This window comes from Ruditapes philippinarum, unplaced genomic scaffold (genome assembly GCF_026571515.1).
Source record: "Ruditapes philippinarum isolate M1 unplaced genomic scaffold, ASM2657151v2 ctg5_1_1_1_1, whole genome shotgun sequence".
Classification (NCBI taxonomy): domain Eukaryota; kingdom Metazoa; phylum Mollusca; class Bivalvia; order Venerida; family Veneridae; genus Ruditapes; species Ruditapes philippinarum.
The window spans coordinates 159,670-173,990 of record NW_026851646.1 but is presented as its reverse complement, the minus strand read 5'-3'; the positions used below and the strand labels follow the sequence as shown (position 1 = coordinate 173,990).

The 14,321-nt window shown below is 33.7% G+C and overlaps 1 protein-coding gene across 1 annotated transcript; it reads right to left on the bottom strand.

Moving 5' to 3' along the window:
- Positions 1–4,291: 4,291 nt before the first annotated feature.
- LOC132730598 (protein FAM204A-like) lies at positions 4,292–14,016 on the bottom strand. Its single transcript, XM_060716595.1, has 7 exons — positions 13,800–14,016; positions 12,474–12,567; positions 11,115–11,220; positions 10,338–10,512; positions 9,359–9,415; positions 6,037–6,086; positions 4,292–5,499 (listed from the first exon to the last, which is right to left on the bottom strand). The coding sequence occupies exons 1-7, from the start codon at positions 13,881–13,883 to the stop codon at positions 5,457–5,459; spliced, it is 609 nt and encodes a 202-aa protein (XP_060572578.1). The 5' UTR covers positions 13,884–14,016; the 3' UTR covers positions 4,292–5,456.
- Between the last annotated feature and the right edge of the window lie 305 nt (positions 14,017–14,321).

The window sequence follows — 14,321 nt, the reverse complement described above, 5'->3', positions numbered from 1 at the left end:
TTGATTTTGGGGTCAAGGGGTCAAAGGTCAAGGTCACATTGACCTTGTAGGTAAAAACGGTTTCTGATCAATTTACTAAAAACGCCTAGGCCTAGGAACTTCAAACTTTGTATGATGATTGGTCGTGACCAGCAGATGACCCCTATTGAGTTTTGGGTCAAGGGGTCAAAGGTCAAGGTCATGACCAGTAGATACTTTATAACCCTTATTAATTGTTTGATCACTGGGTCAGAAGTCATGCATAATAACCTTATCACATGACTAATTGGCTGCTGATAGGGGGCATACATGTTTTACAAACATATCTTGTTTTTAATAATCACAAAAATGATGGCAATGGCATACTGCAGGAAGCATTAAGTACGATGTACATGTATATAATGTAAATTTGATTTTTCTTTTGATTTGTGCATTCTAAAATTTATTTGGCAACTTCACACCAAAAGTTATGAAGGAACACATCTAATGTCTATTTATACTGCTACAAAAAGAACATAACGTTGCCTTAGTGCAGTAATAAGTCCTTCTAAATTTAATAGCAGTTAATCACTTATTGCACTAAGGTGATGATAAGTCAACATCTGAACAATCCATATGAAAATATTCTATTTCGCATTTTGCTATATCTATATGTTTTAATTTTGCTCAAGGTGAGCTATTTTGAGCAACCTGTGTTTTGGGTTTTTTATTAACATTCTTTTACTTTAACAACAACTTCTAAACCCTGTGGCCAGTCATGATGAAAACTATACAGCAATGATCCTTAGGTGGCCCTAAATGAAAATTAATTTAGTGGTTCCTCTCAGCTGAATAAAATGGGACCTCACCAATGAAAAACTTTGAATGACATCTTCCCCTCAAACATTTTGTAGATTTTGATGAAACTTCACAGCAATCATCATTGAGTAGTCCTTTACAAAAAATCCTCAAAGGATTTTGATCTGTTGAACAATATGGTCTCAGGATTTAGAAATAAGCTTAAAATGACATCTCTTGATGTAACTCTTCAGAAATGATCCTTTCAGTAAGTGACCTCATTAACTTGTTCTTGACTAAAATTGCTCAAATGGTTTGAGTTTGTGAAAAAAATGGCCACCAGAGCAAATAACAGAAAAAACATAAAATTACACCACCTCCTGGACCTCTCGATAGATTTTGATGAAACTGTACAGCATTAATCATTAGGTTGTCCTTTACAAAAATTGCTTATATCGTTCTGGTCTGTTGAACAAGGAATATACTTTGTGCATGTAGACTGATACCTGACATACATGTGAACTCTCCCACTTTAGGCGGGAGACGCCCACTTTCTTCAGCCATATTTTCAAAGACTTTTCTTAAAATTAACCTCGAGTGAGTGATCAAGGGCCATCAAAACCCTTTTGTTTAAACATGTAAAATTTATCCATAATAACGTAATACTGAGCCCTTGGCTGTCTCTGTTTTGATTTGAATCACCACCAGGGTATTTGAACCATTACATGTGAGACAGCTATACAGAAAGCTAGATACTTGGATGACTTCTCATGCATGAAAAAATTTAGAGGCACTTCTGACAACTGTCTTCTTCCACTTGTAAAGTTTGAAAGTCACCTTATTGTCTTTGCATATTGGTGAGACTTAAAAATAAAAAAATAAAGTAGTACTATTTCTGGTTGTTTATATATTTTTTAATGAAATCAATATTTTACTGTTCATTGTTATTTTACTGATCATTGTTGATGTATAATAATGTCATTTTTTTGTAGAATAAAATATTAAACATATGTATAGCTATTGAATTTTAGAACGAAATGCAAGTTACATAACATATCTTTTGTCTCGATTATTTTAAAAGAGGAACCTTTATTGACGGGCACTAGCTATGGAGACAACATAGTTTACTTTCACTGTATGCTGGATGGAAATATTCTTTTACTTTGCCCTCCTACTTGCGAAAAAGAGACTTTAAAAATGAAAGAAGCATAAAACAAGCAGACCATAATCACCCTTATATTATTAGTTTTAAAGATTTTTGACAGGTTATATGACCCTATAAGAGGTTAAATTTTTTTAGCTCACCTGAGCTTGCTCAGGGTGAGCTTTTAGGATCGATGAATGTCCGTCGTCCGTCCACAATTGCTTGTGAACACTCTAGCGGTCGCATTTTTGCCTCAATCATCATCAAACTTGGTCAGGATGCTTATCTAGTTGAAAGCTCGGATGAGTTCGAACATGGGTCATCTCAGATGAAAAACTAGGTCACAAGAGCTAAAAATAGAAAAACCTTGTGAACACTCTAGAGGTCACATTTTTGACCCAATCATCATCAAACTTGGTCAGGATGTTTGTCTAGGTGATAGCTCGGATGAGTTCGAACATGGGTCATCTCGGATGAAAAAGTAGGTCACAGGAGCTATAAATAGAAAAACCTTGTGAACACTCTAGTGGTCACATTTTTGAACCAATCATCATCAAACTTGGTCAGAATGCTTGTCTAGTCAATTGCTTGGATGAGTTCGAACATGGGTCATCTCTGATGAAAAACTAGGTCACAGGAGCTAAAAATAGAAAAACCTTGTGACCACTCTAGTGCGTCACATTTTTGACCCAATCATCATCAAACTTTGTCAGGATGCTTGTTTAGATAATAGCTCGGATGAGTTCGAATATGGGTCATCTCGGATGAAAAACTAGGTCACCGGAGCTATAAATAGAAAAACCTTGTTAACACTCTAGCGGTCACATTTTTGCATCAATCATCATCAAACTTGGTCAGGATGCTTATCTAGTTGATAGCTTGGATGAGTTCGAACATGGGTCATCTCGGATGAAAAAGTAGGTCACCGGAGCTAAAAATAGAAAAAACCTTGTTAACACTTTAGCGGTCACATTTTTGCATCAAATCATCATCAAACTTGATCAAGATGCTTGTCTAGGTAATAACTCGGATGAGTTCGAACATGGGTCATCTCGGATGAAAAACTAGGTCACAGGAGCTAAAAATAGAAAAACCTTGTTAACACTCTAGTGGTCACAATTTTGACTCAATTGTCATCAAACTTGGTCAGGAAACTTGTCTAGGTCATTGCTGGGAATAAAATCGAACATGGGACATCTCGGATGAAAAACTAGGTCACAGGAGCTAAAAATAGAAAAATATTCTGTTAATTGGTCTGAAAGTTTGTTTTGATGATTTCTAAGTCAAGATCGAACATGGGTCATCTTGGATGAAAAACTAGGTCACACCGCCCAAATATGGAAAAACCTTGTTAACATTCTAGTGGTCACATTTTCGACTCCATTATCATCAAACTTGGTCAGAATGCTTGTCTAGGTAATTGCTTGGATGAGTTCGAAATCGCATGTGAAACTAGGTCACCGGAGCTAAAAATAGAAAAATCTTGTTAACACTCTAGTTGCTACTGTTTTGATCCAAGTATCCTGGAAATTGGTCTGAAAGTTTGTTTTGATGATTTCTAGGTCAAGTTTGAATATGTGTCACCTGGGTAAAAAACTAGGTCGCACTGCTCAAATATGGATAATCCTTGTTAACACTGTAGTGGTCACATTTTTGACTCACCTGTCATGAGACTTGGTCAGAATGCTTGTCTAGGTAATTGTTTGGATGAGTTTGATAATTCAGGTGAGCGATCTAGGGCCATCATGGCCCTCTTGTTTGGAATTATTGGCTGCGAGGGTTATATTGCAAACAACCATTTATATACAGCATTATAACGGTTAAACCTGTCAGAAATATTTATACATTGTACAGCAAACAGCTTTTTTTAAGAGAGAAAAGTGTGTTTTCTTCATAAATTGACAGCAGTCGTATATATAAATGACAAAATTGTCCGATGAAAAGCGTCATTACAAATGTGCAGCGTTGTAAAAAACTTATATTAACTTTACGTTATACAATGAAAAATGACGTTACAATTGTGTAGTACTATCAAAACCTATATAAACGTCATATTCATCCTAATAAAAGCATTGTTACAATTGTGCAGTACTATTATTATCTATATCCAATGAAAATGGATGTTACAAATGGCAATATTATAACGGTTATCTGAAAATAGAGGCTCTACATGACCAGAAAAAATTAAAATTGATATCTATGAGTTACATTGTTGGTCAAAATAGAGATCAAGGAGTCAATAGTTGCCATAGGCGTAACTAGTTGCTATGGAAATTAGATGGTTGTTATAGATTTCACAGCACAAGTAGCAAAAAACCAACAACAACAAATACTTAAAAAATCAAAAATCAACAATGTCATATTCACTTTATTTTAATATTCTTGAACAAAAATCTACATTCATAAGCAAACAAGTTTAAATACAGCAATTACTTGTACATCATTCACTTATTGTCCTTCACTAACATAATTGCTGTTATTTCATGAGATAATACCAGACATACCGTAAAGTTCCTAATAAACGCCCCTCCCCTAATAAAGGCCCCAGGCTTTTTTTATATGTAAAAAATCTACTCATGACTGTAAATCGATAATTTTATTCAAATCCTTCAGAATCCATTTTAATTTACAGTAAACACAAAAAATGTATCATAGTAAACTTTAAAACCTTAACACTTTTTAATGTTATTACCAACACTTGCTAATGCTAAATGTATTTACAATGATTTTTGGATAAAGGAAAAAATGTGTTGTAATAATAACCCCTCTTTTAGAAAATGTTCAGCCCCCGGGGGCGTTTAATAGGAATTTTACACTGTATCAGTGTTATATAATCAAGTTTATTAAAGATCCTGTAACACAATTTTTTCATGGTTTTATTTCGTAAATATGATGCTCAAATTAAGATTTATCAATATTGTAAGTTCCAATAAGCATTTTTTATAAAGATATTACCCAATTTAACATTTCATGTAAATAAAGGGAGGTAATTAGAAATTAATTTCCTATAAATTCTAAGTCAAATTTTCCAATAAGAAATGAATGCATGTAATTTATTGATTAAATATAATGTGCACAAATATTTGTAGTATACATTTCAAATATTCTTCGATATTTGAAAATTGTTTTATTTGCATAATGATATACATATATATTTTTTTGAGAGTGTGGTATACACACAGTAACAATATCAATCACAAAACATACAGGATCTTTAAAGAATCAACATTTCTTAAGAATATGCCAGTGACGTTTGTTTCTAAAGCTATAAGATCAGGAAATAAATTAGCCACTTTAATAATTTAAATATGGAGAGCTGACCAGTACATCATATGTATCAAATGGTTTTCTTATTGTTTTTTATCATCAGCAAAATTCATTTTCCAACTTAATTCTTTCACTTGTCAATTACATGAAATAATCTAAAAATAACATATTTAACCTTTAGGAAAGCTGAATTAAACTATGATGAGTAGTATTTTAATTTAGTTTGTCTAATTATGTAATGATTGTTTTGTAAAATAAGAATTGAAATGCATGTATTCACAATAGTTTATCACATATTGCTTTTGGTCTCCCATCTCTGTTTATGTTCAAATCTGAAAATAAAAGAAACACAATAAATTAACTCAAATGCTGTTGTTGGACTTACAATCTAGTACCTTTTCAAACATAACGAAGAAATCCAAGCCACAGGAACATAGTAAATCCAAGCCACATGAACATAGTAATTCATCTATTATGGTTTCTTAGAAATAAAAGATATCATTAAAAGATAACAGCTCTTTATTTTCTACAGGGCACATTACGAGTACTATGAGGGGTGCTTGTGGTTGAATACATCAGGTGTTGACTTTAAATAACCTTCTGCTAACCACTGACATTTTGAACTTTCATGTAAGGAAGCTATACAGCTAGCTAAAAGAAATTCAGTGGTTCTACTCAGGTGCCCGCTCTTGTCTGAAAATAATGCTTGGTGGGGTTTGTGAGGTCTTCCTCCACCAGTAAAGCTGGAATGTCTTTATATAACTAACTGTTTCAGCAAGACTTAAAAAAAAACCAATAATATCTTCATCAGGAACAGTATTGGAATGTTGGTTACACTCATAAAAGAACAAAATTAATAAATAAATTACCCCCAATGTAACTTCTTTCTTTTCTTAGATTTTATCTTTTCATCTTCTTCCTGTAAAATAAAGCATGAATATGAACAAGTCTGATAGAACTGTTTAATTTTTGGTTTAAAGTGTGAATAAATCAGCTTTGGTCACCACACTATAATGCTATGAGGCCCTCTGTGCCATGCACTATTTTTTATATTATACCGCACTTAACTAAAACAAAAAAAACAAGAAACATGGCAATGCCATGAAACCAGGTTTTCAATTATCACCATTGTAGATAAATATGTTGTATTTGAAATACAAATACAAGCAACAAACAATGTAACTATGTGCAATGTAAAACATGAATAATGTAGGAGGAATTGCCACAGAAGAAGTGTTCACTATATATTCTGTATAAGGAAAAAAAACAAAGGGCCATAATTAGGTAAAAAATTATCCAATCACAAAACCCCGACAATATGCAACAGGGCACTTGATGACAAAGCTTCTGTGAAAGTTTGAACAAAATCCGTTGAGAAATGTAAGACTAGTTCAGCACAGAAGAATTTGTTCACTATATATTGATAATTCCGTATAAGGAAAAAAAACAAAGGGTCATAATTAGGTCAAATATTATCCAATCACAAAACCCCGACAATATGCGCCAGGGCACTTGATGACAAAGCTTCTGTGAAAGTTTGGTCAAAATCCGTTCAGAAATGTAGGAGAAGTTGCGCACGATAGAAATTGTTCACTATATATTCTGTATAAGGAAAAAAAACAAAGGGCCAAAAAGTTTGGTAAAAATCCGTTGAGAATTGTAGAGGGAGTTCAGCACAGAAGAAATTGTTCACTATATATTCTATATAAGGAAAAAAAACAAAGGGCCATAATTAGGTCAAATATTATCCAATCGCAAAACCCCGACAATATGCCCCAGGGCACTTGGTGACAAAAAAGGTTCTGTGAAAGTTTGGTCAAAATCCGTGGAGAAATGTAGGAGGAGTTGCGCACAGAAGAAATTGTTCACTATATATTCTTTATAAGGAAAAAAACAAAGGGCCATAATTAGGTCAAATATTATCCAATCGCAAAACCCCGACAATATGACCCAGGGCACTTGATGACAAAGCTTCTGTGAAAGCTTGGTCAAAATCTGTTGAGAAATGTAGGAGGACTTGTGCACAGAAGAAATTGTTCACTATATATTCTATATAAGGAAAAAAAACAAAGGCCATAATTAGGTCAAATATTATCCAATCGCAAAACCCCGACAATATGCGCCAGGGCACTTGATGACAAAGCTTCTGTGAAAGTTTGGTCGAAATCCGAGGAGTTGCGCACAGAAGAAATTGTTTACGCCCGCCCGCCGACATACCTCAATCTAATAACCAGTTTTTTCCTTCGGAAAACCTGGTTAAAAAGAAAATCATATTTAAAAAAAAAAAAATTCTAGTTTATTGTACTGAAAACAGTCTGCTTGTATAATGCATGTTTTGTAAAAGCTTCCTTGCGATAAGTGATACACTGCTAAATCTTAGTGATCCAATAAAAATATTACTGTCCTTACTCAGATGGTCACTATACATTTTTGTTAGACCGCTGACGTCATTGTGAATATTGTATTATATAAAGGCTGCTGACATTTTTATAGACAATAAAGTAACGCATTTATTTATAGTATAATATAAAAATTTAAAACCATCTTTCAATTCAATTCAATTCAATTGAAGAGAGAATGGTAAAGTACATAAGTGCACAATATGTGCAAGGCATACAAAAGGATGCTTACAAATCATTTGATGCTGAAATGCAATGTGTAATCTTTAAAACAAATGATGTTCTGAGAAAAATACTTCTCTACTCAATGTACATCAACATGTCTTTTATTAATTCTCTTTCCATTAGCATGATAAAATGGAAATAGATGTCAATGTTTCTAGTGGTGTCAAATACAGTCTAACTTGCCCATGCGACCACGTGTATTAAGCGACTTTTGTCTTAAACGACCACTTTAAATTCCCCCCGATCATTTTCTCTCTATATCTTTAATGTATTAAGCGACTTTTGACCGCTAATTAGTCAGCTAATTCAGATAAATCATTTCATTAAACGACCACTTTTACCTGTCAAGTAATTGTGTTTTAAGAGAACGCCTGTAATGTCACAAGTGTCAACAATCAAAACACAACAAATAAATGTGTGAAAAACTCTATTTCCCAAACCGTTTTAGTGTATGCAAATGAAGTTAAGTATACGTGTGATGTGTATTATCCAATAATATGGAATAAACAATGCAACGCTCCGCCCCTACTGAGATGGTGTATACGCTTCGCTTGTTGACATTTAGACTGCATTGAATTGACCTTGAACTTGATCAGCAATTAAATGAATCGTAACAATTAGATGTAGTTTGTTTATTTCAAATGAAAAATTGCACAACATAAAACATCTTCACTATGTAGGGTTTTCGAGTTGGAGACAAGGAAAAACAAGAGAGAAATTAAAAAATTCTGGAAAAATGTCAAACATGTAATGAAAACTGTTTTGTCAATAAATAAAAGAAAGTTATAATTTATATTAGCATCCATTTCGGTTATCGGAGGTTACTAATTATTCAACATTTATATAAATGAAGTTGAAAAACATTCCCACCGCAAAAGAAAGATGTCATTTATAAATTTTGACTTTTATACTATGCTTTGTCTTAAGAGACCGTTTCTTTAAGCGACCGTTTTGGGCGTTTCCCTTGCGCAGTCGCTTAATACACGTTTGACTGTATGACTTTATATGTATTTGACAGAATGCATTATACAAGCTTTTTAATGTTGCTCTGCTAAAGCACATAGTAATGGACAAATAATATATACTGAAATTTGTGACAGCTTCTGCAAATTGTGTTTAAATCTATGAATATAAATATGGATAATTTTATTCAATAAAATAAATATGATGACCCTTAATCTGTTGACATCAAAAGTGATTAGTCTTTGCCATCAGTATATAGCAAGGCTTAGAATTGTTGACTGTTTATGACCGTCTGTGCACCTATGACCGTCTGTGCACTTGTATGAGAAATAACCTTTGAAGTCAGTGTAAACTTGACCTTTGAGCTACAGACATAGGTCTTAAGTGTGACACATCATGCTGATGTGCTACATACTTAGCCAAATTATTTCAAAATCCATCCATAAATGACAAAGCTATTGTCCAGACACAAAGTTTGGATAGAGGTATGGTCAAACAACAGACAGATGCTGCAAAAACTATATGCCTCCCTCCCCCTCCCCCCCCCCCCCAAAAAAAAAATGGGGGATGGGGATTTAAAATCAGCGTATTATGGTTTTCATACCTTCTTCCTCTTCATAAAATCTCTTGCAGTAACTGCCTCAGCTATTTTCACACCAAACTGGAAGCAAAAAAGTGATAAAAAAAAAGGAAATTAATGCAACAGTATTGATTATGAAACAACTGGCTGAATGTCCAGATGAAAAGAACACTCCCCGGATGTACACTACTATTGTACACTTGAATTATCTTAACCTCTTAATTATAATAATTCAATATGTAACAAAACCCTGCTGGTATTTCCAATGTAACACATACATGTAGCATATCTTGTGGTGAAGGTCATATAACACACAGTTTATCTTAAATTGTAGTTAGAGTTACATATATAGCAAATGTGGTGAGGCAAACAGATTATGTGGTGGTGAGGGTCATATAGCAAACAGTTGATGTGGTGGTGAGGGTCATATAGCAAACAACTGATGTGGTGGTGAGGGTCATATAGCAAACAGCTGATGTGGTGGTAAGGGTTATATAGCAAACAGCTTATGTGGTGGTGAGGGTCATATAGCATACAGCTTATATGGTGGTGAGGGTCAAATGGCAGATTATGTGGTGGTAAGGGTTATATAGCAAACAGCTTATGTGGTGAGGGTTATATAGCAAACAGCTTATGTGGTGATGGTTATATAGCAAAAAGCTTATGTAGTTGTGAGGGTTATATGGCAAATAGATTATGTGGTCGTGACAGTCATATAGCAAACAGATTATATGGTGGTGAAGGTAATATAGCAAACAGCTTATGTGGTGGTAAGGGAAGTATAGTGGTGGTGAGGGTCATTTAGCAAACAGCTCATCTTGTGAAGAGGTTTATTCAGCAAACAGCTTATGTTGTGAGAACTCAAAAAGAAAACAATCATTTATATACAGTCATAATGCCATATAACCAATTAAAAAGAAAATATCAATAGTTAATTTAATAGTACACAATTGCTTTCTGTGAGGAAAATGCTTATTACTTATTGACTAATCATGAAACTTACGTCTCTGGTTGCTAGTCTATCACTGAGTTTTTCAGCTGTTGTTATATCACCCGCTGTTACTGCAGCTTCTACCTGTTTTTCTAGACCCGAGTCTGGTGCACCATCTATACCCACTCCCTTCTTAATATGATCATTCACTCCTAAATATTTCTCAACCTCTTTGAATTTTTCTGAACTGAAAACGGTAAAGGATGTTACAACCAAGAAACAAACGAATTTAACAAATATATCTACACATGTTACATGTATCTCTATTAGTCATTTACTAATTTGGTTATGTAATAATGAATATCTGATACATTTTCAAATGCCACAAATTAGACACTTACATAATTCTGAATTGACATTTCAAAGCAAAAATTTTCTATATACTTGTGCATGTGTATATCTAACTTTACCTGCCTAGAAATATGATCAGTTCATTCACAATTAAACAGATTTTTGTATCAAAATTCTACATTAAGAAAAATAAAAAGGCCTATTGTGATGAGAGTGCCTCTATATTAATCCAGGGTATATTAATCCAGGGACATGGGTTAGAGACCTACTTGGATTACAATAGTACTTACATCAGTCACTGGAAGCAGACTTGAATGTTAAATTTATTAGTTTCAAAGTTTCATTTTAATCAGGCTAAGATATATTTCAAATCTATGATTGTACAGCTAATAGTATAGTCTGATTTGACAGCATGCTTGTGCTGGTTAGCCCAGCTCTTCACTGGTGGCAATGGTCTTATATTACTGCCACTAGCACTCAAGACATTAAGATATTAACCTTTCATCACTTGATGGTGTACTTTGCTGTTGACTTCCTGCAGGAAGATGTACATCATGCTTTCTTAAAACAGCCCTATCTTCTTCTGATGTTAACTCTTCTTGAACTGAATTATATAAAATATCCAATACAACTTTGGCTAACAGCAGGGAAATCAAATTGAAAGCTTAAATACAAAACAATTTTTGCTGACAAGAAGTCTTCAAAAAGAAAATTACATTTGCTTGCTGATATTTTAATATTGAAGTGTTTTTACCCTTAAATGTATCACAAATCACTAGCATTAACTACATTCACAAATACATACACTTATTATACATAATACTCTTATACTATATTATTTGAACATTCATATGCATTAGATTCACACAATTTTAATGGTGTTAACATGCCACATTTGATATGTTCACCATGGTGAGAATGTTGGTGAAACACGCCACATATAGTATGTTCACCAAGGTGAGAACTTTGATGTAAACATGCCACAATTAATATGTTCACCATGGTGAGGTTGCTGTAAACATGCCACATTGATATGTTCACCATGGTGAGAAGGTTGGTATAAGTTACATCCCACATTTAATATGTTCTTAACCTTCTCAACATGGTAAACATATCTAACAAGGCATGTTTACACCAACCTCACAATGGTGAACATATCAAATGTGGCATGTTTCACAAACCTTCTCACCATGGTGAATATATCAAATGTGACATGTTTACACGGACCTCACCATGGTAAACATATCAAATGTGGCATGTAACTTACACCAACCTTCTCACACAAAATGACCTCCAATACAGTCATTTTTGTAACATAAAAATGATTCATGTAGTCCAATGACACTAGAAAAAAATGATTTGACTCATGAAAATTTTGGCCAAAGAGTCTTTGACTCGTGAAATTCTGACCCTACTGAGAGCCCTGCACATTTGATATGTTCACCATGGTGAGGTCGGTGTTAACATGTCACATTTGATATGTTCACCATGGTGAGAAGGTTGGTGAAACATGCCACATTTGATATGTTCACCATGGTGAGAAGGTTGGTGAAACATGTCATATTTGATATGTTCACCATGGTGAAAAGGTTGGTGAAACATGCCACATTTGATATGTTCACCATTGTGAGAAGGTTGGTGTAAACATGCCATGTTAGATATGTTCACCATGGTGAGAAGGTTGGTGAAACATGCCACATTTGATATGTTCACCATGGTGAGGTTGCTGTTAACATGCCACATTGATATGTTCACCATGGTGAGAAGGTTGGTGTAAGTTACATGCTACAAATTCTGAAATGTGTTTTAGATACACCAGCTACACTAGAGTTTTCCTAGCACAAAATATAATATTACCATTTTGAAGAATACTTTTCTGCAGGTGTTTAATTCTCTTCTCAGTCGATCTTTTGGTTACAGCATCTGTCCTTTTCTGTAAGGCTTGGAATCTCTATATAAATTATTATAATACATAAAAACCATGACTTTATAAATGAATTATTCTTTCAATAATAAGGTATCACAGAGAGTCAAACTAACTTCAGTCTTCTGTGAAGTAATATGTTGTGTTATTTCCACAGACATTTTGGGTCATGTGATTGGCTCCCATTCTTGATCCGCATGTATTTGGAGGAGAACTGTCAGGGCTAGGAACTGGTAAGGGAGAGAATAGTCTGTCATTCTGATAATAGTGGTGTTTATCTTATGTTAAGTTAGTCCAATAAATTAGACTTTACAGGCTTGGTATAGTTTTATGTCGGTCAAGCCTGAGGTCTAATAGTTATTGCTCATAAACGCATAGCATCATAAAAAATGAAAAAAAATGTCAATTGTCTTGCCTTTCAAGCTTAAATTAATCAAAAGCTTATCTTCTTTTTTTCAATTTCATGCTCAATCTTTAACAAAACCTCTCTAACAATGTACTTCAATGTAAAATAAAATATAAACATCAATATATTTTTGTTTATCGGCCATACAGGTTAAGTAAAGCGCTTTACAGATTGATTCCAAATTTTTGAACGGAAAAATATATTTGAACATGCCGACGGTGCATGGGCAATGATTTGAATTTCGTTTAAAAAATTCCCTTAGAAACTCCTGACTCATTGAAATGCTTGCATTTGAATTAGCCTCTCAGATTTCCCGCACTGTATAGCGGCCATTTGTTTATCGTCTGTATAAGGAATCTAATTAAATGAGAGGATTTAATCATGATTTTTCGGACGTGAAAGTTTAATTATTTTGTTACAAGGTATTTATTTTTTAGTTTTTGTTCATAAATAGGTCAAAATTGATGTAAATTAATGCTGTCTTAATTCTTTTTTTCTTTCCGCCTGATTTTCTGGCGGAACGTGCTATGGGTTTTTGAGCAATTTCGATATGACTTTGCTTTGCCAATAACAAAAATTTCTCAAAGCGACGTCATATTTATAGGACTTGTGTCAAGTGAACATAACAACCATATCAACTGTTATGTTACAGCACGGATTTATAACATAAACTGTTACAGCCAGCAATCCGCTGATCCGTGGTTACACGGTGATCTCATGGAAACTGCATATTTTATAAAGTTTGTAAACGAATATCTGGATATAGACGCGTTTTGTGTGGGAAAGTAGTTTTAATTATTTGTTAGAACTGATAGCAAGCATACTTTATCAGTTTATGAGATTACATTCTCACCTCCCAAGTTTTAGAAGAGATGCATTTAGGTTTGTGCTGTAGGCCTTTGTCATCTTTTTTCTTTTCATTGTCACATGGTTCCATATTTTAGAAAGTGTCTATTTTGTTAAAGAATAAGATCGTCCTTGAGATATTACAGATATATTTATTTATTTCTAAAAATGAAAATGTAAACAAAAATATTTAAACGTCTGTATCTTTAGAACGCTTGGCTAGATATTGAAAAATTATTTATTCGTACCCTACCGTATTCGTACCCTTAAACTTCATTCTTATTTACATTAAGCTGATTTGATCCAATTATTTGTATAACACACTAAAGACACTGTTTTCCTTTAGAAAAGGCAGACTGGGATGGCTTAAAACAGAGGTTTCCATCAAAACATATTTCAAAACCCAAACACAGATAGCTTCTGGTTAAATTTCTCATCCAATTTTAATCCAATAAATAATCACTGATTTTTTTTACATACAAAATGTCCATTTCAATAAGTGCCAATGCCATAGTAAAATCTTTTCGGT

Coding starts and splice junctions, on each gene's coding strand:
- LOC132730598 (XM_060716595.1), bottom strand. CDS start 13,883: ATGGAACCATGTGACAATGAAAAGAAAAAAGATGACAAAGGCCTACAG. Junction 9,416..10,337: donor ATAGACTAGCAACCAGAGAC/GTAAGTTTCATG, acceptor TTTTGCTTCCAG/TTTGGTGTGAAAATAGCTGA. Junction 5,500..6,036: donor AGAAAGAAGTTACATTGGGG/GTAATTTATTTA, acceptor TTTTATTTTCAG/ATTTGAACATAAACAGAGAT.